Source organism: Hermetia illucens, chromosome 5 (genome assembly GCF_905115235.1).
Source record: "Hermetia illucens chromosome 5, iHerIll2.2.curated.20191125, whole genome shotgun sequence".
NCBI lineage: Eukaryota > Metazoa > Arthropoda > Insecta > Diptera > Stratiomyidae > Hermetia > Hermetia illucens.
The window spans coordinates 93,618,723-93,645,681 of record NC_051853.1 but is presented as its reverse complement, the minus strand read 5'-3'; the positions used below and the strand labels follow the sequence as shown (position 1 = coordinate 93,645,681).

Genomic DNA, 26,959 nt, shown 5'->3' with positions numbered 1-26,959 from the left:
TAGAATGTTGTCAACAGCTATTTGTAACTTTATTTTTGCTTTTTCCGTAGCTTTACTCGGTGAGGTTAGCAGTGTCATCCGCAAATGTCGCTATTTTGGCTTCTTCCCAGCAAGGTATATGATTAGTATATAAAAGAAACAGTGTTGGGCTCAACGATTTACTGTACACTAGCTGTCATTTTTTTCCGTTCAAAGTAGTTTCCTTAGGGTTGAATGGGTTTAGTTACACAAGGTAACGTTGAACTATAAAAGCAACCAATGAACCGAAAACACCTCAGGAAATGGAAAATGGCGAACTGCGCGAAAAACTTAGCAACTTAGAAAAGCTCACATAACTTACATAACACCTTAGTTCGCAAATTAAAGAATTACGGCAGGAAAACGAAACGCTGAAGTTCACTCCCAATGAAGTGTCCTAGCCTTAGCATAAATGAACCAAAAGGATACCACATAGATGGACAAGAATCGGCCAGAGAAACTAACTGGATCTTGCAACAAGAAGAGTGTCTAAGAAAGAAAGCAGACTTGTCACAGAAAGCACTAGAAAAAGTCCCGCGAAATGTTATTAAGGGAAAAATCTAACGAAATTGAAAATGAAACTTCCTCCGCTGATTAATATTAGCGGAATCGATAAGCATCCGAAAGTTAGAAGCCTCGTATCGGCAGCCATGATAAAGGAGTACTCAATAATTGCTCCTAACAACAATGTTTGGAAAGTATATACTGTAAACGCTGATGGCTACAGAGCCCTCTCAAAAAAAATGAACCTGAAAAAAATCCATATATGGAGATAAAGACAACAGGCCTGTCAAAGTTATGGATTGAGGACTCTACTCAACGTGCCAAAAAGACGACATTCTAGAACACTTAAAGGAAAAGGGTTTTAGGATCCTAGACGCTGTGAATATATTGCAAAAAAAAAATTCATGGAGAAAGAGAATCAACAATCAGTAAACGAGGACTCCAACTGTTCGTGCTTACTTTCGACAATAGCGAAGATCCAAACAAAATTTACAATTTAAGAGCTATCCTTAATATGAAGATCAAAATAGAAGCACTGAGAGAAGTCAGTGACCCAATACCCGAATGCGAAAGGTACCGAGGTTTTAATCACACTAAAAGGTATTGTAATCGAAATCCAAACTATGAAATGTGCTGGTGATCATGAATTTTCAAAATGTTGAATTGTAAGGGCCAACACCCAGCCAGTTACATAGACTGTGAAGTAGCGAAAGAATTACAGAATAATAATAATAATTGAAGAAGAATTGAAGTCTCCCAATAACCTACCACCGGCCACCACCACCAACGCCCCTTTAGTTTTTAATTAGGTCCCGAACCTAAATGCTTGGCACTTAGTCAAGTATTAGGTAAAATGATAACTCGTAAAATAATCTTTAGCGCAACAAACCATATTGGACCAGAGCTAATCATTCAAGACCGTAACGGTACACTACAGTACACTGTAGGAGGTATTGTTCTCGCTCGAGATTATTACCCTGATTTGACTCGAAAAACGACAAACCAACCCACGTAAAATCAACCCAACGCCTGTAGTTAGATCCGAGAAAATAGAATACTCGCAGGTGGTAAGGCACGGTCCACTAACCAAAAAAAACAAGTCGGAATACCGGAAGCTCGCGCTTCGGGTATAAAGGTTTTGTGTTATGTAAGAGACGCACATTTCTCTGTCCGTATATAGCTACAAATCCAACATAATCCTTCATATTTTTCCAAACTACGAGACATACGTACATATTAGAGCCATAGATATCATGCTCACCCTAAACAAACAAACTGCCTATTACCTGCTGTACACATATATGCACATATCTAAATTTATCGTACCCATATTTCCGATTTACGTCTTATATCTATCTGAATTAGGCACTAGCCGCAAAGTTCATTAGCACGCATATATTATATACCTACATATACACATGTCTGATTGACAAATAACTAAAAAACTAAAACAAAATAATTGTCTGCGACCCAATTCATAAAAATTCATTTCGTTGTGGTATTGACGAATTGATATGTGATGATGACGTCATGCGGGTTGTAGAGTGCACGAAATTCACAAAAAATTGTAAAGTTTCACCCCCCATAACTTTGTTAATAATAGTTGGATTTTCTTCAAACTTGACCAAACTGTGCATTATATTCTTCGTTACACTCATGCCAAATCTTGTATTTCTGAGATGAACATAAGGGGGGGTGCCGGGTAAATTTCTAAAATGTGGAAATATACTATTATTAACTTTATTTGTGCAGATATCGGAACCGGATATATTTTGAGGCCTAGATTTCGTAGAGATGCACCACTGTGATTTTTTCCAGATTTTTCGGTTGGATAGGTTCTGAGAACGAGACCTGTTACACTTTTTGTAGGTCATATTTTCAACCCTGACTCCCCTATGTTTCATCTAATATCAAATATTGAACCAGATTCGAAAAGTACTAATTGAGACCTTTCATTTGATACCCTACTTGGCTACATTCTGTGAAAAAAAAATTTGCACCCTCCATTCACATGTACGGAGACCCCCCCTTAAACTTAACGCTAGATGGCGCCACTTACTGCATGTAAAGGGATCACCAGATTACATACTCTCACCAATTTTCGTGACAATCGGTCTAGCCGTTTCCGAATAAATCGGGTGTGACAGACAGACAGACAGACAGACAGACAGACAGACAGACAGACAGACAGACGGACAGACGGACAGACAGACACCGTCACCATTCTAATAAGGTTTTGTTTCACACAAAACCTTAAAAATGATGATGGTAATCAAATACTGAAAACTATTTTAAATAGACTTGACATTTTAAATAGAAGACTTGACGAAAAACAAATGGTAAACAAACAAATGTTTGACAAAACTTAAGCAATATAACGTAAGGAGACAAAAATATAATAAGAAAATCAGATGAGAAATGTACTGAAAATCATAACGTGGAATGCAAATGAACTGCAAACAACTCAACTCACGAAGCCTATGAACGCTAAAGTCTGTGGCTTTTGCTCATATCATGCAACACAAGCCAGTCGACAAGCCACAACTACAATCTTCGTTAAAGAGAATATCATACAGAACGGTGAACAGAAAATTAAAGATTGAAGATGTAGCTTGTAACTATTGGTGTACAACTATTTAACAAAGTTGTGAAGATCTCCTCAATATACTGTCAGCCCCGTTCCGGTGTTAAAACAGAAGATTTCGATTGACTCTTCCAGTTCATCGGGAGCTCCTTCATTTTAGGAGGTGACTTTAACACAAAAAATAGATTCCGGAGATCTAGGTTAACAGCATCCAGAGGAGGGAGCATTGTTTGAAGCAAGAAGAGCACACAAGTGCAATTTCCACTCCAGGGACAAGCCTACATCATGGCCGACTGACGTAACAAAAACACCCGATGTCATTGATTTCTTCGCAACTAAGGGGAGTGGGTGAGGAGAAAGGACTGGCTGACTAATGGACAAAGAAAGTGGGCAGTATTCAAAAAGCAGATCCAAGAAAACGTTTGCATAAATGATCAAATCAACACTGCTTATCAACTCGTGGAGGAGGTCGATCTGCGAACAATGGCTATGAACTTATTAGAAAGATAATACTAAAAGTATTGTCAAACAAGTCGGGAAACCGGAAGCTAAACGCTTCAGGTATGAAAGGTTTTGTGCATTTCTTTTATAAAGAGATTTGGGTGTGCATTTGTCCCATTAGCATGTAGCACGTAAAATATGCATATATTATGTGAAAATAGCCACTTTCAAGTGATGTTGACATTCATAGTCTTGAATTTGCAGAGGAGTGCAGATTTGACCTAGTATAACTTTGTTAGTAATAGTGAGATTTTCACCAAATTTGGCAGGATCATGATTTATACAGTAGCCTACATTGCTGCAAAATTTTGTGATTCTAGGGTGAACTTAAGGGGGGTTTTCCTGTCAATTACTAAAAATTATAGTAATATACTATTGTTAACTTTATTTGAACAGGTATCGATATGGAGGGTATTTCGGAGCCTAGGCACCATATAGTGGCAGCCCCCGAATTTTTTTCAGATTTTTCGATATGGCAGTTTCTGAGAATGGGTTCGTTAAAAAAATGACCACTTTCAACCCCCCGCGATCCCCACCTTTTCAGCAAAAGTCAAAACTAATACCGGCTTCGGAAAGTACTAACCGAGACCTTTAATTTGATATTCCACATGACTATAGTTGATGAAAAAAAAATTTACACCCCCCTTTTGCATGTATGGGGACCCCCCCTTAAATTCGTCGTAAGAGGATGTAACTTACTATATGCGTGAGCGTTCACAGTTCCCACCTTTCTACCAAATTTGGCGTCAATCGCTATAACCGTCTCCGAGAAAAATGCGTGTGACGGACAGACAGACAGACAGACCGACAGACAGACAGACAGACGGACAGACAGTAAACCGATTTTAATAAGGTTTTGTTTTACAAACAAAACCTTAAAAAGGGTCTAGTCAAAGTATTATTATTAATTAATGCAGGAATTAATACGTCCCTCGACAAAGGAAAGTGGCCGAAGTTATAATGATCCCCAAATCAGGGAAGAAGCCAAGTAGAGTCGAATCATATTGAGCAATGTGGCTACTCCTTACTACAGCCAAAATATGTAAGAGGGTTCTCCTTAAGACGCTGAAGCAAATCATTGTGGATCGAAATCTAAACACCACTCCATAAATTCGGTTTCAGCGAAAAGCATTCCACAATCCAACAGGTGCACAGAATCACGAATCCGATTTAAATTGCATTGGAAAAGCAGGAATGCTCAGTGATTTTGTTGCATAAAGGTCCGTTGAATAAATTGCAGAAGAATCTTAAAATCATATGTATCAGAGCGCCTATTCAGAGTAATATACGAAGGAACCTACTCTGAACTGCAAGCTGGTGTACCGCAGAGCAATGTCTTGCGGTCAACACTGTTTCTCCTGTCTACCAATATTATACCTTGCTGGAAAGAAGCCAAAATAGCGGCATTTGCGAGCAACACTGCTATCCTTACCACGGGTAAAACTACGGAAAATGCAAAAATGAGGTCACAAACAGCTATTGACAACCTTGTAGAATGGGCCAAGAAATGTAAAATAAAATTAAATGAAAGCAAATCAATACAATGTGTCCGGATAGCTGAGTGGTTAGAGCACAAGGCTGTCGAACGGAAGGTTGCGGTTTAAATCTCACTGGTGGCAGTGGGATTTGTATCGTGATCGTCGGATACCAGCCGACTCAGCTGCAAATCAGCACCTGAATACAATCAGGATAAGAATTTCAGGCGAGCGCAATGCTGACCACATTGCCTCTTACAGTGTACTGTGGTGTACCGTTACGGTTTTGAATGAAGTGCTCTAATACACTTGGCCCTGATCCAATCGGATTGTTGGGCCTACGATTATTATTATTAGATCAATACATAATACAATATACTTCACAATCAAAAAGAGAATCCAGGTAGGGTCATTATAAACGAACAAAATGTGCCACAGGCGAGTGAGGTCAAATAATTAGGTATGATTCTCGATGCTTAGCTCAGCTGAAAACGAACCGTCAACAAAAATCTATTAGTTCATACGCAAATCCTAATCGGCCATATTGACGTACGGCATCCAGCCCTGGGACTGTGCCAAAGAATCAAATCTGAAGGTCATACAAACGTTCCAAAATAAAGTACTTATAAGCATGGTAGATGCTCCCTGGTTCATTCGTAATGAAAACCTGCATAGGGACCTGAAAGTAAAGTTGGTTAATGAATTCATCAAAGACCAAGAAATTAAACATAGGCAGCGACTGCGGTTCGTGAGAATTACGACTAAAAATATTGAAGCCAAAGGACTTTCATTGAAGCTAACCAAAGTGCTGGGATGCATCACAGGGTCTTCTCCCAATGAAAGCAAAACCTAAATATGTAAAGAAAGCTTCTTAATGGGAAAATCTAAGTCGTAGCTTAGCGAGAGGTGGTTTTAGTGCGTAAAAATCCCACACTCTCAGGGATCGTGAACCCTGAGGTTAGCCTTTTGAAGATTTCCACCTCTTATACAAAAAAGGGGTAGTTTTCTTCGTATTTCACTTTGAATAGGCGCTGGGATGCATATGATTTTAATATATCGAAAAATTCTTGTGAGAGGTCCCTATGCGATTTATACATCAGACCTTATCAAACGCTTGGGCAACATTGAGAAAATTGGCTGGGCATACCTGTTTTTTCCATTGCATTCCGAATTGGTGGTGGTATTAGGTTTCCGTCTACGATGACTCTGCTTCAGATATTAAGGAAAATATTTGGAGTTGTTCGAACGGATGGTCGACGGCAAATCACAGAAACTGGGAAATCTCTAAAGTGATAGAATTGCGAAAGTTCCAATGAGTTCGCCGCATTCGACAGATGGGCGACCCGAACGCCTCGTTATAAGTTTTTGAAGTTTTGTTTTTTTGTTTTTTTTTTTTTTATTCACTTTAAACACAAAAACATTCCTAGATTCATAATCAGTGACGTTTTTACATAAAAACAACTGAAATATTTTCATAGAGTTAATTTTTCTGGAGGAGCTTCGAAGAAGAAAATCCTATCCAAGTCGCTGAACACTTACTTTCCGATATTGCAAAGATGCTGATCCATGCCCTGATTCAATGTGGATTGTTGCGCCAACAATTATAATTATTGCATGATGAACTACATATTTCCACAGATAATGGTGAGAATTTTTTTGAAAAAATTCAAATCCAAGTTTTTTCAGGGAAAAACACGAAATTATAATTATAATCGTGTGTTGTTTACTAGCTAAGCTCTTGTAGTTCAAGGAAATGATGTTATCTTTCCAAAAGGTGATCAAGAGGATTTCTGTTGGTCGCCGTAAAAGCCCTTCGAGAATTTTTGTATTATTTATGTGGCGCAGCATCTGTTTCATTTAAAATCGTCAAGAATTTCTAACCCCAGAAGAATTACTTAGTCAATTGTTATCCCTATAACGGATTATCATTTAAAAATGCACTCACAAAAGAGACAGAGAGTGTCTGCACTGTTGAAGTCTGAGTTTATTTTACGTCCTTTAGAAATCCTTCGTAAAATAAAACAACACGCAATAAAATTTTGTTCAGTTAGTAGCGGACAAAATGGTTTGATATAAAATTGCCCATCAACGTTACATTAAGCAATTTCGAGTAGGTGATAATTCCTTATGACGTTTTGCGGTAATGCAAATTGACTACAATACATTGTAGTATAAAGAATCCCAGGAGAACTCAACAAACAATTTTTTTCTTGTTTTTTTTGGAGTAGAGTAGGTGAATGCGTTTACGCATAGAGTGTTAGACTCCCGCAATAATACGCTGTCGGGTGGCCAACTAACCACCTCTCTGTCATCAGAGAACTAGCCTGGAACCTTTTGAGACACTACTTCGGGCTTGTGGAGGAAGGAAGTTGTTAGTTCAGGGAGCCCTTTGCCGGTCCCTCCGCTAGTCGAGTTCAATCTTCTTTGCAATAAGAAGAACCCGAACATAATGCGCAAAACGAATCCAGCTGTCAGCGCTCTTCAGCATCACTCTGGCAATGTTGTATAGATAGAGCTCCCCTGGGTCTGCATAAAGCTGCTGACGAAAGCCGTCACACCTTTGGCAAGAAAAAAAGGTGTGTTGAGCGTTGACCGCCACTCCATTGAGGAACACGCAATCAATAAAGATTGAGAGATCGCGCCTTCCCAATCCAGTGCAGGTAAGACTGAAAACTTTCATGCCCCGTTAGAATTTGTGTAAGGAAGTAATCAATCTCACCGTGTGTTCAGTTCAGCCACGAGTCTAAATTGTCGATGAGCCCCGCAGTCCATCTGCTTCTTCGCATATTTTGCGAAGAGAGTTGTCGCTCGGTAAAGGTGCGTTGACGTTCTTCACGGGAAACCACCTCTCTCAAGTTTTCGACCTTAAGGTGGCGGCACTCCATGGCAAGAAAGGCAACGGGGTTCACTCCCACTCTCACAATCACGGCCGATTCGGAGACAGTGCAATAAGCAGACGCCACTTGCAAAGTTCCCCGTCACAGCACCTCCGCGCCATAGCGCAGAATTGGCTGCGTTGCTCCCATAAGGAGATATAGGGCCCCCAACATTAGTCATTAGTCGACTCAAGGTCGGGACTCCAGCTGCAGCCCTCTCCGCTGCTGCTTCGGTTTACTCGAAGAAGCTCATTTTCCAGTTGAGTATTAAACCAACGTATTTAACCGCTGGTTTTAACTCTATAGTCAACTCACCAGTCGATATGGGATGCAGGGTCGGGATTTTCTTTCGGTTTTCTTCTTCCGTTTTTCCAATGCAAGGCTGAAACCATGAGCATTCTTCCATCCGCTTACCCGTCGCATCAATATGATAAGCCTGGATTGCGCCTGTTCAACAGTGCATCCAGCAACAGGTGCTGCAACTTCGTCTGCATAACCAACTAGGTGCGACTCTTCGGGCATATCGAGTCTCAGCAGACTATTGTAGGAAGAGTTCCAGAATACCGGTTCTAGGATGGATCCCTGTGCCATTCCCCTCTCTCAAATAATACCTCAATATCCCCAAGAGATCGCTTGGCACCTGGAATGAGTTTTCTAATGTCCCTAACATATCTGTCCATTTTACGGAACTGAAGACATTTTTGACATCAAGCGTTATGATGAGCACTATCCGCCTAGATTAGCAGGTGCGCCTTGGCTCGATGAACCGTATCTTCTACTTCAATAATAGCATCCACTGTGGAGATAAGCCCCCGGGTGCGCGGATCGCTTCAGCGAGTTTGTTACTGATGAGCTTCTCAACCACTTTCCCGGCTGTGTCAAGCATGCACAGCGGTCAGTATACAGACGGGAGCTCCCGGTCTCCTTTACCCTTGCTGATCAATGCGAGTCTGGCCACTTTCTAGCGACAAGCAAAAATGCCTTCCTCTAAGTAAGCGTCGAACACCCCAAGCAGCAATTGTAACCTTTGGCCCGCCGCGGTGCATCGGAAGTTGGCGCCCTTTTGTTTTTCATAGTGAGAACCGCTTCTTCGAACTCTCTCATTGAGAAAAGGGGGCTTTCCGTACTATTGACATCCACCCGTACAGGATGTCTGCGGAATAATGCTTGTACAATGCAGTTCATTTGGTCGGTATTTAGTATGCAGGGCTTCCGAAGAGTCCCAATTTTCCGAGTGACAAGCTTATAGCCAAGTCCCCACGGGTCCTAATTCACCTCGTTGACTAGTTTCTGCCAGCCGCGAGCTTTGCTTTTATTTATCGCGCTGCGGAGTCTTTTTTTGCTGATATATACTCTGCTTTTATAGCGTATGCCTCCTCGTTCGCGTGTAAACGTTTGCCAAATGTTGGAGCTTATGACATTCCCTTCGCAGGCCAACAATTTCAGCCGTCCATCCGTACATAGAAGGCTTGTCGCGGCTGGGGTCCCTCCGGGGCATGGAAACCTCACACGTCGTCGGTATAAGGTTCATCACTGAATTTACGAAGGTGTCAGTTGCGACGCTTCCACTCCCTGGAGCGCACTACAGCGCGGCTCTGCTTGCTGCAAGAGCTTCGAAGGACTTCTCGATGATCAAATTCACGGCATTCCACAGGGAGAGGGAGCGTCGGGTTAGTTGCTCACCGGCAAGTAGCGTCAACCACTTCGCGATGTACTTGCCGATATCACTTGCCGAGAAGTCTAGCTGAGGCATGCCCCATTCAAGGGCCCTAGTATTAAAATCAACGCCTACCAGGATTCGCCCCTCCACGCCCGAAACGGCGTCCTACAGAGCATCAAGCCGCCGCCGAAAGTTCTGCATCGTCTCATTCGGTGTCAGGCAAACGCTGAAAAACGTTATCTCTAAACACTGAATCCAAACAAACCCATTCCCTCGGTCTAGGGCAACAACACGAAGTCGAACGTGATCTCGAACCCAGATGGTAGCAGTGCCCAATAAGTCGAGATGCCATGAAGCCGGGTCCCTGTTTCGTTATTGCTCGCTGATTAGAACTAGCTGCACTAGCTAGCAACTGGTGAGCGGTTACACTTCTTAAAGACATTATGGCTCTTCTACAGGTAGCCAGTAGTATCAGCAACGAAAAGGTGCTGAAATAGTGGAAGCAGATCTCAACAGCCATTGTCACATTCGGGGGCAATTGTCCATCTATCACAGTCATCTCATCAACGGATATTACCTGGTAGAAGAGGAACCTAGCAATAATGAGAACGGAGACCCGAAAACTCTTCAACCACGTGAAACAAACTGTTGGCTGGAAGCGGTACAAAAGAAAACTGACGATGTACAGCAACGTAAGGAAGCAAAATGAATTGGCTCGAGGGAACGAACGAGTAAGCATCTTGGCTGCGCAAAGCTGCAGCTAAAGACAAGGCAATACCTTTTGTTTGAAGAAAAAAGGACTTTTAGCTAGAGGGTACACAGGGTACATTTGTTTTTCAGAACTTATTAGGCGGGGTCCTAGTTCACTGCGGAAGGCAACAACATTCTGCCTGACACAACAGCAACGAATAGAATGGGAAAAAAGGGAAATTGGAAACAAGCAGAAAAGGTACGCTCTACGCTAGAATAAGATGAGCAACGGGAACCTTTTAATCCCTGAAAGTATCCGGAGTAAATGGCATTTTCCTAGTATTTCTTTAGAAAGGCTTAGAAACCATCTTAGGGTCTTTCCTAACGGCAGACGGGCTAAAGTGATCTTTATTCCGAAAGCGGGGAAAAAGGATCCTTTTCACACTAAATCTTTCAGACCAATCTGCCTGACATCATGTGTATTCAAAACAGTGCAGAAAATCATAGGGAACTATCTTAGAACTAAAGTTTTAATGCATAGTCCCCAATGTACATATCAACACGCCTACTGCCTTTCGGAGCGGCAATATGGGTTTCGGCGAGCCCGTTCTACGGTCGATGCAGTAGCAAAGGTCGTGAAATTGGCTCGAAATGCAATGGCCATGGGTAAATGCTGTGGTCTGGTGACGCTGGACGTCAAAAATGCTTTTAACTCAGCCAACTGGGGCTGGATTAAGGGCGCTTTGGCCAAACTGGGTGTTCCTAACTACTTGGCTCGGCTCATCGAGAGTTACTTTTCGGACAGACTTCTCCGGTACGAGACGGACGACGGACCGAAAGAGTACATTGTGACAGCAGGTGTGCCTCAAGGTTCTGTATTGGGACCGCTGCTGTGGAACATAATGTACGACGGAGTGCTTGACGCTGATTGGTTTTGCGGATGACCTGGCGGTAGTTGCAATTGCAAAGCATCCCGAGGACGTGGAGCTTTATGCAAATGAAGCTATTCATACCATCAAGTCATGGGTACGAATGGCCAAGCTGGACCTGGCGGACGAAAAGACGGAGGCGGTCGCCATTACCAACCGTAGGAAGAACAACACGGTTACCATCCAGGTTGGTAATCGTGAGGTCGTCTCAAAATCGGTTGTCAAATACCTGGGGATGATGATCGATGCCAAGCTGAGTTTCAAGGGACACTTGGATTATGCGCGAGAGAAGGCAGCAAATGCCAGCTCATCCCTTGCAAGGATGATGCCTAACGTGGGAGGGCCGAAGTATAGTCGCAGGCTACTCATCGCGGGAGTGGTGAGGTCGATCCTGCTATACGTGGCCCATGTCTGGGCGGGAGCGTTGAACCACGCTGTCAACCGGAGGAAGATATGTTCGGCATACCGGCCAATTGCGCTAAGGGTGTGCAGCGCATTTAGGACTGCGTCGACGGAGGCAGTATGTGTCATCGCAGGAATAGATCTTCTAGCGGGCGAGGCACACTGGCTCTACGAAAAACGGAAGGCAAATCCAGCCGAGGTGAATGCGGATTTCCGAAAAGCCATCAGGAGAGAGTTGTCTGGCAAGTGGGAACAACAATGGGATAACTCCGACAAGGGCCGGTGGACCCATACATTGATCCCGTGTATCGAGAAATGGGTCAACCGAAAGTACGGAGAGTTGAATTACCACCTGACACAGTTCCTTACGGGACACGGTGGCTATAGGAGTACTTGCATCGCTTCGAGTTGGACGAGTCTCCCAACTGTCCTGAATGCGGTGCTACACCCGACGACCCAGAGCACGTTATGTTCCATTGTCCCAGATTTCAGCAGCAGAAAAGGAGGTTGAATAGCATCTTAGGGGCGGACATCGAGCCCTCGAACCTGGTGGAAGAGATACTGAAGTCGGAGAAAAACTGGATGGCGGTAAATGAGGCAGTAGCCGTGGTGCAGACAAAACTCCTGGAGTTGGATCAAGCTCGGAAGGCGGCGCGACGGCGACGTGACATGGACGAGCTGGTATAGCGAACCAGAGCCTCCCCCGCGAAGCAATACTTCACGGTGGACCCGCAGAGAGGGGCGGAAGAGTGGGGGTGGTTTTAGTGGGTGCGAATCCCACACACTGCTGCAACCTGGTGCAGCAGCGTTTTTTTCAGATTTCCACCTCCACCCCAAAAAAAAAAACACGCCTACCGGGAGGACGGTTACCCGAAACTGCCATGTATCAGCTGGAGGATGTAGTAGGGATAACATAGTAACTAAAGAAATGGCACAGTGTGTGTTCTTGGGCATCGGAAGAGCTTTCGATAACATATCGCAGATAGAGATACGAGATGCTCTAATTCGCAAAGGAGTAGGATACATCCTGGCTTCCTGGATGGACAGGATGCTAAAGGGGAGCTGCGCATAAATCCAGCCAAAGCAACCATAGTACCATTCATTAGGAAGCGTAAGCTTGATCAGCTGAGACACATTAGGATACATGGTATGAAAATGTATGTATGTGTGAAGATGAAACGAGAAACTGAGGTAAAATATTTGGGAATTACGCTAGACCAAGAACTACTCAGGAAGAAACATATTGAAAACATATGTTGGAGAACTAGAAGGTCTTTGACGACTTGCAGATTCACAGCAGGGAAAAAAATCGGTATACACCCCGAATATTCTGCCCTGGAGAGAAACTGCAATAGTAAGGCCAGTGATTACCTACGAGGCTTCAAGCAGAATGAAACTCAGCAAAGCAGCCAGGATCTTAGGTCCGGCCAGGTGAATTCCAAACTAGTACGCGTATGCCTTGACAAACTAAACACGCTCGACTCGATCAACAATATCTAGACATTCTGGGTGCTAGACCACATTGGGTTAGAAGGCAATAAGGCCAGCTCGCCCGCCTGGCCAGAAAAGGAGCGGCCCTTCTGTAGAATCGGAAACAGATTCATTTCTACGTTGCTGAAAAACGGATACAAACGGCTGAGGAAACTGCACTGGGTGAACTTACCATGAATAAAAACGTCCAGGTCGCTCATGGCGGATACGAACTCAAACGGCCAAAAGACTGGTTATACTTGGCCGCAAAGCCTCCCGATCATAGTGGGAATACTCACTAGCCACTTCAGGTTAAATTATTACTCGGTAAGATTAAGGATTTACGGCCACTCTCTGCAGATTGTGTGAGGAGGGTGACTAGATCTAGGACAGTGTTCGACACTTGCGCAAAGTAGGTTGAGGCACCTGGGAGAACACCTAATATCAGATCGTACTTGGAAGTAGGGAATATATAAGCATTCCTGTCTGTAATTAATAGTGATACTTTAACCAGCAAAGAGGCACAATAATTCTTCTAGGACGCAGTGCGACTTCCCTTCACAAAAATTATTATTATTGTATAAGGGATCATAGGCATAGTAGAGAAAAGGACATAAAATCGGTTTTTAAAGTATTTACTAGAACCAGGTTTATTTTATTCATATTTGTACTGATTTGTACAGCACTCATGATTTAACAAATGTATGTCTGTAAATTAAATTAAATAGCCATTGAAGTCTAATTCTAGTCCTATCATAACTAAGAGTTATACGTTTTATCACATTTACGTTCGTAACCTAATCTAATTCCTAGCTGGGTATCATTGCGGTTTAGAATATTGCTTTTGTTGAAAACATGACGAGTCGTTGCATCTTTCTGCAACTCGTCCTCATCAAGGTTTCCATCTAGTTTTCAATATACAATGGACCAGCCATTGAGTTGGACGACACAATCTTATAATTATCCATAGATCTTGGATTTTAAGTGAAGTTAGTGAATGGAACACTTTTATTGGTTTCCCAATTTCATCCAAAGACTTGAGATCATTTCATGTCTTTTCGTTGAAGATTTTGTTGAGGACAAGTAGTAGAAATGTATTTCCTTTTTAGTTAGTGGATCCTGAAACTAACTCATCTGAACTTAAATTTAGTTGTTTGTTGAAAACTGGTTACGCCCAGTTGATTATATTTACGAAGTTTGCAATGTATCCTCGAAAAATGAGCCAATCTTCACGGGCAACCAATTCATTTCATTTATCGGTTACATATATCGTGTCAAGGATACTGGCCGATATCTTAATATTTTGTTGTGGATTCAAAATTCTCGGAATTGATTGAATAAGGATTAAGTGGAAAAATATGGAACAATTTACAATTTAAATCACAAACATGCTGGCACACAATTTTTGCATATAAGACAAATAAGTCAACTTTAGAAAAATACTCGTTGAATTTATACAAGTGGTTGGTAAATGCTAAGAGGCTAGATCAGAATTCGTCTCCTCAATCAGTACTAATGACTCCTTCACTTTCCGTCGGGAGCTCGCCGGCGTCGCCCACCCGTCGACACTACGCATTTGCAGCAGGATGGTAATTTGAATAAATCTCTAGTCACGCGTCCTTCAGGAGTTAGCGCTAACAGCCGACGAAAGATGTATTTTTGCTTGCATTGTGTCCTATACCCGATTGGAAAGCTGTCCGCCATCGCGCATGATGATCCGGCATTCCTAAAATTATCATAGTATATAGTACCATTGCGGATAAAGAAAAATTCGAAAGTACTTACACACACTCTTCTACACGAACTCCTTGGGTGTAGTTTGGTTGATTGACGATTATTGACCAACTATTGTCCCGTGTGAATCCAGCCTGGGGGTAAATCAAACGCTCCACACTAGCACACATAGGTTCCTCTCCAGGAGCATCTATCCTTTGGGTCAGGTTTATTGAGGGTGGTGGAACTAAGTCGTCTCCAAATATCTCCTCAAATTTGTTTTGCTGAGTCTCCAAATATGACTGAAGAAGTTCGGTTGGGTAATTCTCCACATACGTACAAAAATGTTTGTTGTTTTCGTTGCATATCGGCCTTATGCCAGATAATGATTCAATTTGTCCCTCGGCGGGTAAATCAACATCTATTAGGAGGAGAGCATTTGAAAAACGCATTTACATACGAGTATGTAGAATAGAAGAAATTGCTTTTGCTAATATTCTATTTAAGTATTCAAGGAATATCAAGATTTTAAAGGTCTTCTGAGTCAGATTGTTGCATTATTGGAAAAGTCATAAGTGTTACAACAACTGATATTACCCGCTTTCGTATCGACTATAATATTGGTCTTTATTATACTTCCCCTGGAGTTCGGTGTCACCAGATTCTAAGGAGGCAACGCATTCTTTGGTCACCCGGAGATAACTGAATTCACTACATGATACAGTCAGCATGGAGGTGTTGCTCGTTCTAAGTGGTAAACTGTCCACTATTATTTGCGAATTCTAAAAAGCTCATCTACCGGTTTCTAGTAAGGTTTTCGAAGCAGCTGTATGTTAGAGATTGGCAGTGGGTTGAGGAAACAAGCCATTGACGCAGGTGTGAAGCTTTCTAGGAGCATAGGCGATGACTCCCAGCGAAATCGATTAGCACTTTCTGAAACCTTCTGTTTAATATCCCACGTTGTTACTTACATTGAGTGGGAAACCCGCCTAAATCCCGCTATTTGTTTGCGCCACCTACCGCACTGCATGCATGACATTAATGTTCGCAGAAGACAGATTCGATGCTGAAGCTAGAGAAGTTTTTAGAATAACAAACTCAAGTAAGAGGTAAACAAGTCGGGAAACCAGAAGCTTGACGCTTTAGGTATGAAAGGTATTGTATATTTATTTTATAAAGAGCACGTAATATATGTATATATTATGTGGGAATATCCACTTTAGGGTGATATTGACATTTGAGTCTTAAATTTGCAAAGAAGCGACAAATTTGACTTATTGTAAATTTGTTAGTAATAGTGCGATTTTTACCAAATTTGGTACTTGCTAAAATTTCGTACCGCCAGGATGAACTTAAGGGAGGTTTTGTAGCCAGTTACTAAAGATTATATTATAGTAACATATTATCAACTTGATTATTAACTTTATTTGAATAGATACGGTGTGTAGAGTATTTCATAGCCTAGGCACCATATAGTGGTCGCCTTTTGACTTTTTTTAATGATTTTTCGATTGGGTAGTGCCGGATTAAAGAATTGATCAATTTCAATCCCCCGCACTCCCCACCTTTGAAACAAATGTCAAAAATAAGACCGATTTCGGAAGGTACTAACCGACACCTTTTAATTGACACCTCACATGACTATATTTGGTGAAAAAAAAAGTTTACACCCTCTCCCCTTTTGCATGCATGGGGATTGCACCTTAAATTCGATGTGGAATTATGTAACTCACAGTATACAAGAGGGTCTACGGTTCTCACCTTTCCACCAACGTCAATCGCCAAAACCATCCCCGAGAAAAATGCAGGCAGACAGACAAGTCGACAGACAGAGAGACGGACAGACAAATAGACAATAAACCGATTTTAACAATATTTTGTTTCACACAAAACCTTACAACCAGAAACTACCATACAATGAAAAGACGTTGCCAAAGTTTTTATAAATAAGAACTTTCGGCAACCCTCAGGTCGCAATGTTCGGGTTATAAGATTCAAAAATTGATGCAAACTTCAACCCTCAGGCAGGAATATTATTCATCTATATGGTTGCCATGAGCCGGTTCGTCAAAATGTGTTTCAGCTTTCACGATCTTTTCCCAGAGAGTACATCTCCTTAACTGCTTTACGCCACTTAATTCTAGATCAAACAACCCGTCGACCATCCCGGGGTAGTGTATTGTATAGAAGAACTAGCATTGTATTGGATTGTATAGGATAACCAGAGTAGTGGCTCCTCTTAAAGGGTGACCTATCCACTGCCAATGTCACCTTTTAATCAGAATGATAACTGCTTCATAAGCCGACCTAGCTTCGCGATCAAAATTATTTTAGGTTGGGGACCCCAGTGATACGAAGCACATAAATGTTACCGGGGGCTTAGAGCTATCGAGTTAGAATGGTGGTCACTTTCTTAGTGCTGCTTCCATGTAAACAGAGAGAACATCTTGATTGACATATCTGCATTTCAAGATTATAGACAAAACTGCGTCGAGCAAGATCGAGTTCAATGTCGCCACCAGCAGAAACCACACAATCAAGATAGACAAATTGATCGACACTTTCGCTGTTCTGTTCAAGGAAGATAGGTCGGACCGAGAGCCATTATTTTATTTGAGTTTATCTTTAGTCTACATCTGTTTGCCTGTTTCTCCAAATATGTTAGAAAGCTATTTGGCCAAAGTCGGAAACTCAATGTAAGACAACGAGATGTTGTCCGCAGTCAAAGAGTTTGAGAAAAGATGGTATCGCACACTGAACCCCCTAATTAGAAAGGAAAATTGTGGTAACAAATGCAACCATGGCGTATTCGTCTTTTGACTTTACTTTCCTCTAAGACTTTTCCTCAAGCGCTCTATTGATAACGGTTAGTTTACGGTTAGTTAGTTCTTATGTGTAGCCCTCTAGTTGCAATTTCTGTTTACGCTGTCCAAAACCTTCTCGAAATCGATGAAGGACAGGTGGAGCGTGATTTAGAATCTGCACACCATTGTGCAATGATAAGTGCAGACGTATCCAGTAATTTAATGGTTGTCCGTTTTTGGGATCTTTTGTGGTAAAGTGCTCCTTCTATCTCTTAAGCTGCTCGTTAAAAACTTGCAAGCAACTGAAAGTTTTCTTGTGATACGGTATATAATACTGAAATCGTTATTAGTTGTGCAGTTCTGCACTTCTGTCGTGGCAAAACACAACGTGGCACTTTTTATGTTGTTCGGTAATATCAAGTTTTGGCCACCAGCCAGATTTTAAGGCTTGCTTTAGTACTATTGATGACGGGAAATATTCAACAATATTTTCCAGCAAGTTTTCACAGTTCCACCGCCAAATGACATTTGGGTCATGACGTGAGAAAGCGCGGTTATGTCAAATGTAAATTGAGAAGCCACTTCGACACAGTAACTTTCGGAGTTACTGTAGAAAATGTCGTAATATCCGCACAGTTACGTGCGTCCGATGTAGGAACGTCCTGCTAACTGGGCTTTTGAACTCGATATTTTGGACATAAGGGCTTACACGTATTCCGGAGCCCACAACAGTAACAGAAGATTTTGAAATCCACCCAATAGTGTAGTACATATGTACAATCTGCCGACAATTTGAGCAGACTAAATGGAAAACACAATCGTGATTCTCACACTGAGGATTTCCTCAGATGCATTTCATGTTCACCTCCTCTCCAGATTCAGTAGGATAACGGTTCATCCTCTAAACCTTTGCTCTCCTCAACAACTTAGTCCCGCAAACCGTATTAGCGGGAAAGTAGAGAAGTTACTTCTGAACGTTGGATCTCAGTCAACAACGTAGACACTCCGTCAATTTATCTTGCGTTAAGGAATTTTCTAACCTATTGGCTAGCAAATACGTAGCTTTATAGTAGCTGCCAAAATCTTTGCATGGAACTTACATGCGGTTTTGCATCAGTTCAAGAATATCCCAGTCATCTACAGAGTCCTTAAACTGCTTGAAAAAAACCTCATAAAAAGACATCCATGTGATTCGTCCGGCAGACTGGTGATAGTCCTTGTATCTGCTGCTCTGTTTCTGAATAACTGAATTACTTCACAACTTACATAACTACACAACAGACTAAATCCCCTGTAGGGTTGAAGGTTTCAAAGCCTCTACACGGAAAAAGAACTGGTTGATTGACCAAGACGTTGGTATGCCATCAAAAACCAGTTCCGCGAATGCAATAATAATGGAATCCGTAAAGCAAGTTATCATCGTCAGAGTCATCAAATCGGTACATATGTATAGTCGAGTCCGAATATGTCGCTCGTGGATCTGAACCTATCGTCAAGTCTAATAAAACTATCGTGTCTATATAAATTATTTGTACTCCGTCCATCGCCATGTCCGTCGTTTAAAAGTACTGCACGAGTTGAAGCAGCAGATTTTGTGTGACCTGGTGCACTAAGTGCATGTCCAGATTTGAGTATTGAGGCATACCCATTCGCTCTCGGAGCAATCTTTCAACCTGTGAAGCGGTATATGCATCCCTCGCCCTTCGCCATCCTTTGTGGCAGGATTAACCCAACCCACAGGGTCTCCCTTAGTGGCCTCGTGCCACTGTCGCCGTGTGCTGAAAGGTCAAACTCAGCCGCGGCGCAATGAACTTTCTGGGAGGCGATAGGAAGGAAACGTTGATCATGATGGAGAAAGTGAAATGCGCTACACCGAAAAACGTAACAAAGGCAAAATATATAGGCAAATTGTCAAAAACTGAATAGCAACATTAAGGATATGCAGAAAGGTAACTTAATCAATTGAGGGAAACTCAACCGAAACTTAAATAAATAATTTGAAAAAATCAATCAAAATAGCACTTTTGAGAAGTATAAAAAGAAATTAAACTATCTCACGCAAGAACACAGACAAAAAAAATTGCGAAAATAACCGAAAAAGTGCAAAACATTAAAGTAAATCAGCAAATAATCAAAAATCAAAATCAACGCAAAGAAAACTAAAGATCATTCTCATAGTATTTTGAGTACTCCCCTGTTGCTAAGTTATTCGGCTCCCATAAAGCTTCCGCAAAACTCATGGATAAACAAAATGTCATCCCAACCTTAAAATTTGTATGCCTCACGCAGTGCATTGACAAACGGAGAAACATCTATCGAACTGCTCCCCGTTGCAGAGTATTAGATAACCAAATCAAAATAAAAAGGATTAAAAGAATTCTATCTCCAAGAGCAAAGTTAGGATGAATCATTGAGGACGGAAGACACAGTATTTATCCGACTGTCTCCGTATTCCATCAAAGACTCATCTCACCCGATGAAAGAGAAAGAATATGAAATTCTTCAATTAAACGGCAGTACCTTTTAGCATATAGCCGCAAGGGCTCGTAGATCCAGACACTTCTCGAAGGCAATCACCTACGAGACGCTAAATTTGAAAGATAAACACAAGAAGCGCCTAGCTCTTTAAGTATATAGTACTACCAAGGATAATATAGAAAAGTCTACGAGATGGGAAAACAAGTCGGAATACCGGAAGCTCGCGCTTCGGGTATAAAGGTTTTGTGTTCATCTTATGTAAAAAATCTCAACGCACATTTTTCTATCCGGATATAGCTACAAATCCAACATATTCCTTCAAATTTTTTCAAACTCGAGACATACGTACATATTACAGCCATAGATATTACGCTCACCCTAAACAAACAAACTGCCTATTTCCGAATACTGTACAAATACATGCACGTATATAAATTGATCGTATCCATATTTCCGATTTACTTCGTGTACAGAAGCATACATATGTACACATATAGTACGTATATTAGATATGGCTGGTTTAATGTGCAAATATATCTATCTGAATTAGGCACTACTCGTAAACTTCATTAGCACGCATATACTATATACCTACACACACGTCTGTTTGGAGTAATTGATATTCATATACAAATGATTAAAAAACTAAAACAAAATAATTCTTTGCGGCCCCATTCATAAGAACTCTTTTCGATGTGGTATTGATGCATTGCAATGTGAAGATGACGTCATCCAGGTTGTAGAGTGCACGAAATTCACAAAAATGGCAAAGTTTTATCCCCTATAACTTTGTGAATAATAGTTGGATTTTCTTCAAACTTGACCAAATTGTGCATTATGTTCTTCATTATACTATGCCAAATTTTGTGCTTCTGTGATGAACATAGGGGGGGAGGAGGGCCAGGTAAATTTCTAAAATGTGGAAATATACTATTATTAACTTTATTTCTACAGATATCGGAACCGGATATATTTTGAGGCCTAGATTTCCTAGAGATACATCACGGTGATTTTTTTCAGATTTTTCGGTTGGATAGGTTCCGAGAACGAGACATGTTTCACTTTTTAGGTGTCATATTTTGAGCCCTCACTCCCCTATGTTTCACCCAATATCAAATATGGTACCAGTTTCGAAAAGTACTAATTGAGTCCTTTCGTTTGATACCCCACATGGCCACATTTTATGAAAAAAAAATTTGCACCCTCCATTCACATGTATGGGGAGCCCCCCTCAAACTTAACACAAAATGTCGCCACTTGCTGCATGTAAAGGGAACACCAGATTACATACTCTTACCAATTTTCGTGACAATCGGTCCAGCCGTTTCTGAATAAATCGGCTGTGACAGACAGACAGACAGACGGACAGACAGACATCGACTCGATTCTAATAAGGTTTTGTTTCACACAAAACCTTAAAAATGAGAAACAGAAATACTTGTTTCTGGGGAAAAGGCGTAAAATCGAAAACTTGAAAGATGGAGTCAAGGGCACGTGGAGCGCAGTCGGGAACAATGTTGAGAAACTATTATATCCCTATCGGACACAGCAAAACGACGTTGGGAACCGGAATATTGGCCCATGAACATAGGAAATGTTGAACCCCGCGTTGAGTGCCATTTGTAATCGCCCAATCACATTATGCCATTTCAAGAATTGAGGCTCTCTACACTTACAAGTAGATGCGGAAGCAACAAGCAAGTGAAAGTAAGGAAACACCACCGTTTGAGGCATATGTCAGCCCCTCTCTTATTTCCCTGATCCTGAAAACCACTCCTAAGTCATTTGCCGATCATGATGTGATTGATCTGATTTGACATATCCTCCTTGTCAGTTGAAATCCAACTGGTCTTATAACAGGCTCTGTGTTCGAATAATGAGCCACCAATGAGCTCTATGTATTTTCGACGCCATCCGTTTCGATGAGGCGCTTTTCGATCTCGTCACTGCGTATTTCGACCGCCGAAAATATTTTTATTAGTCCCTATTTTTTCCAACGAAATGACATGACCCTAAATAACAGATGAGTTCATGCCGTTTCAACCATTCACATTCCAACCCAAGAATGGTGTTAATTGCATTTTCCAATTAGACTGTTAATTTTTTCAAAAGAATAATATTTGGAGTTGTATTTGAACATAATAAAAGGTAGAAAAAGCATTCATATATAAGCACATATGGGTGTGAAAAGGTAATGAACCGGAAAAAAATATTAATCGAAAACAAAGATGGACGAAACAGTAGGAAAAAATAATCAATAAGTCTGGTCGTATAAGTAACTGCCTGCTAGACATATTGCATGATAATTAAAAGTAAATATAACTCAACACTTGCCTCAGACGACACAAAAATGGCAAATTTGTTTAAAGAATTGGAAAACTTTTTACTTCGGAAACTGACAAAATTTTCGCGTGGTTTACACTTTTATTGAGGTTTCGTAAAAAAGAAACCCTGATTAAAATCAGTTCAGTTTGCCTGTCTGTCACACGCATCTTCTTCAGAAATGAAACGAAATTACGGGAAAATGTTAGGACTATGAACCCACATGCCTGCCTTTTCAACAAATATTACCATCTGGGACATCAGGTCTCGATTAGTACTTTTGAATTAATCAGTTGAAAAGCGGGACAAGGGGTGACTTACATTAAGGAACCATTTTCAGAAACTACCCAGTCAAAATCTGAAAAATCATGTTGGCGCCTCTATATGATATCTAGGTCTCAAAATACTATCTATTCTGGTATCTGCTTACTAATAGTGTGCTACATTCTCTCCAGAAACCGAAGAGAACCACTTTTAAGTTCACTTTAGAATAATACAAAGTTACATTAATGTAGACTATAACATGGAACATCATATTTGCAATTCAAAACTGTCTTTTATATATAAATTTATTACATCCTAACGCATCATCTTTCTTTTCATCTTTTCTTTAACCAATGTCCCGTTTACAAGCGAAGCCGGCTCGTCTTGATCTTTCTTTGTTCTGTTTCTGAGGCCTGATCTGGATGCAGTCGTGAAGCTTCCAAATTACCATCGCGGGTATCAAGCTACCGTTGTTTAGGCCGGTCTCTTGGTCGTATTCCATCGGCTTCGATGTTTAGATAAATCTTGATAAGTGAATTCTCGAGGCTATACGATCGAAAACCCCTGATATCGACCGCGGATACCCTCATTTCAGATGTGCTCAAAGCTGTTTTCGCCACCAGTCCAAAGAAATATCTTCGTCTCCAGGCGCCGTTCATTGTCTTTTATAGGCAGCCAACACTCAGGATCATAGAGAGTGACAATGCGGACGACATTGTGGTAAATTTTAAATTTGAAACGATCGTTGATACATCGATCGCAAAGAACACCACTGTAACGCCACTTCATCTAGGTTGCGCTAATGTGTGAAACAATTTCATAATGCAGTTCTCCATTGGCTGTTAGCATTGATCGGAGATATTTAAATCGCTCATTTCTAGGCAGGTAAGTTAACAGTGAAAATGCAAGTTTTATGGGGATCGGTCGATAAAAATTCAGTTCTATAAAAATTCAATCTGATTCAGTGTTGCCTGATGAGATCATTCATTTTTTAAGTTGCTCGATCATCTTTGCTTTGAGATGTTAAGAAAACAGGCGCTAGACGTTGAATGCTCCGTGTGACATTGTCCATAACAAGAACAAAGGGGAGTGGTGAGAGGGAGGTTCAATGATGGAAACCGACAAAGGCGAAGTGACTTTAATAAACCCGGAGTCACAAAGTTACTTACGAGGTTTATCGCTTATTGAATCAACTGATTTCGCCCTCTGGAAAGCTACTGAAAATTTGAAGAGACCTACTCAATGCGAATAGCCACTAAGATCAGTAGACGACATCTGGACAAAAAGTGATACCGAAACGGGTGGGATTTGCAAAACAAATGGAAAAGGTATTTCTCCCCTCCCCCCCCCCCCCCCCACTTGCCGGAGATGCAGTCAAGACTTTCAAAAAATTCCATTTCTACACTGAAGGCAAGCTTCTCACTTAGAGCTAAACAAGTTGCTTAAGTTATTTGAGAACAAGTGGACCCAAAGAGAGCTCGAGGATATGACCTAATCAGGGGAAAAATGTTGAAGGAACTTCAAGGTTTCAGAGGGTAAAGGAATTTCAAGGGTTCAGAAATTAAAATTATTCTTAAATATGGAAATGTCCAAACGCCGGTTGCATCATATAGGCCTATAAGTCTGTTACCCATCCCTTCAAAGGTGTTCGAAAAATTACTACTTTCAAAATTATCTAGTGGAAAACAAAGTAGTTTCTCAGAACCGGTTTGGCTTTCAAGAGATGCATGGTACAATCGAAAAAGTCCACAAAATCGTCTCTGAGATAAGGAGAATACTGCAGAATAGATAGTATTGCTCAGCAGTCTTTCTGGATGTGACGTAAGGCTTCGACAAGTGTGGCACGAAAGCCTGATTTTTAAAATAAAGAAGCTGCTTCCAGTACAGTTTCATGGAATTTTGAATTCTTTCCTCTTAAGGCGCAAATGCAGGGCAAAGTACAAAAGTTCTCGTCTGGCAAATACAACATGCAAACTGGAGTTCCTCAAGGCAGTGTCCTTGAACCAACACTACCTGATCCGTACCTCGGATCAACCAACTGATCCTAATCTGATAACTTCAACATTTGAAGATGATACTGCCATTACTGTGGATACTGCGGATGATCACCGGCGCATCTTGGTATATGAAAAACGAAAACATCCACAAGTACCTTCAAATTGCGACAGTGAGAGGGGAGATCTCATTCCAGGTGACAAAGTGCAAAGCAAGCTATAGACAGGTGTGCCTTTATTAAACTCCAAAGGAACTGTAGGGGCAGAAAATTGATATTCCGAATGACAGCCAAGCGTCGCTTACGTCCAACCAGGTGACCTCTAAACTGGTATGGGAATTCGTTGAGAGACTGAACATGCTCGGCTCGCACAATAAGGTCGGAATACTCAATAAGAAAGTAGGGACGCCTCTGCATGGACCAAAACCCTCCTATGGAATTGGGAATGGGCTTGCGGCTATGACATTAAAAAATCCAAACAAATGGCTGAGGGAACTATCCTGGGCGAACTTACCAGGAATGGAGCAGTCCGGGATACTTATAGGGGATACAAACCCAAACGCACAAAGAAATGCTCAAACCTCACCAAGAAGAGCCTTCAGATTATAGTAGAGAAGCTGGGGATATCTATGGACACTGCCTGGAGGTTCTGTGCGGAGTGTGTCGAAGCCTCCCAGCACGTACTTGTGTAAAGTAGGTCCAGAATAATTAATACCAGATGCCAAGTTGAAATACTTAGAAGTATGGAATGTATTCTAATTCTTGCCGATTATATGCCTGCTTGATATACTATAGGTACTAGGTACATTATAACCACCAAAAAGAGCACGGTAGTTCTTTTAAGAGTGGAATTTCCTTTAGCAGAATAATAATATCATAATACTTCAATGTTCTCTTAAAAATTCATCCTCCATGTATCGTTAGACTGTTTATAGTCTATAAAAGCATGAGGTAGCCTGTTCTTGGTTTTGTCTACCAATTTGCTTTAATTTTCTGATCGATTCATCAACTTTTTAGGGCCTACTCTATAAATTCATTCGTAAGATGTGCGCTGGAACACACGAAATTTTCCGAAATTATACTTTTACCTGAATTTCTCAACATTTTCCTTACCTCGAGTAGTCTGCGAATGATTCTGCGTAGTGTCTATCGATGCTGCTCCATTATCTTGTCCATTTTCACTGTCGGGGGGTATAACTGGCGTATTATTATAAACGACACTCAGTTTACCATCCGGATTCCGTTGTACTTTGAATATTTGCGTATCATCAATCTAGAAAAAACCAAATCTATTTGATACTATTTCAAAAGGCAGCGGGCGGTTGCGTTTAGTTTAAGAACGGAGATACTCACATTTCCTGGGACGTTTTTCGATTCATTACGTATTCCGAAAATTTCTCGAATTCTCTTTTCAATAAGGTCATTCTAGGAATGTGGAGAATTTATATCATTTTTCCTTCAATTAAAATTTTTCCAAATCGAATTAACACTCCCCGAAACGTGTTTTTCATTTTGTCCGTTTTAGTTTCAATTTGATTAAATGGTAATTAGACAACTTCGAAGTCTAAGTAGAAAATATTGCTTTGTTCTTTTAATCAACTACATAGACAAGAGGAGTGTCAACTTAATTTGAAGGCTCGTTGACCAAAAGAAATGTAGGATATAGCAATTGTGAAGAGTGAAAGACACACTTACCACTGGAAGTACTGTAGGCGGATCAATATGTCCTTGATATTGGCCTCGACTTTCTTTTGGGAGTGCGACGTACAGAGCTTGCGAAAGAAGCGCAGGTTTCTCATCATCGATGAAAGATTCTACGGCAGTCAGGTCCCCTTTTGGCTCTGCAGTAGCCTACAAAAAGATCAAAAGTGAGTGATTGGCCTGCTTGCGAATAGAATAAGACTATGTATTACAGATTTAAGTGTATTTACATGACGATATTTCAGATAGATATATCTATAAGAAGTTTTTAAAAATCATATGGTAACTTGACTATTGAACGTGACTGTGTCAATTTAGGAATAGTTTGAACTGAACCCATGCATACATACAAAAGGGGGGGGAGGGGATTTTTTACCTTTAATACAGTCATGTGGGACGAGTGCGGGGGAACACACCCTAGCGAAAAATCTAAAACATATCATGGTGGTGCGTACACATGGTATCTAGACCTCAAAATATTTCCCATTACGATATCTACTTTAATAAAGTAAATAATTGTATAGTATATTTTAAAAATTTATTCCGAATCCCCCTTAAGTGCATCCTAGATCCGC

The 26,959-nt window shown here is 41.1% G+C and overlaps 1 protein-coding gene across 2 annotated transcripts in view; it reads right to left on the bottom strand.

Annotated features, from left to right (window-relative positions):
- Positions 1–13,738: 13,738 nt before the first annotated feature.
- LOC119658006 (protein spaetzle-like) overlaps positions 13,739–26,959 on the bottom strand; it is a 32,939-nt gene continuing 19,718 nt past the window's right edge. The window contains exons 2-6 of one of the 2 annotated variants that reach the window (XM_038065227.1): positions 26,379–26,534; positions 26,037–26,108; positions 25,797–25,956; positions 14,895–15,243; positions 13,739–14,835 (exon numbers count right to left, since the gene is read on the bottom strand). In XM_038065227.1, the coding sequence (XP_037921155.1) occupies positions 14,634–14,835; positions 14,895–15,243; positions 25,797–25,956; positions 26,037–26,108; positions 26,379–26,534 (939 nt within the window). In that variant the 3' untranslated portion in view covers positions 13,739–14,633. The remainder of the gene's footprint in view (positions 14,836–14,894; positions 15,244–25,796; positions 25,957–26,036; positions 26,109–26,378; positions 26,535–26,959) is intronic. The other variant, XM_038065228.1, reaches the window with a different exon arrangement.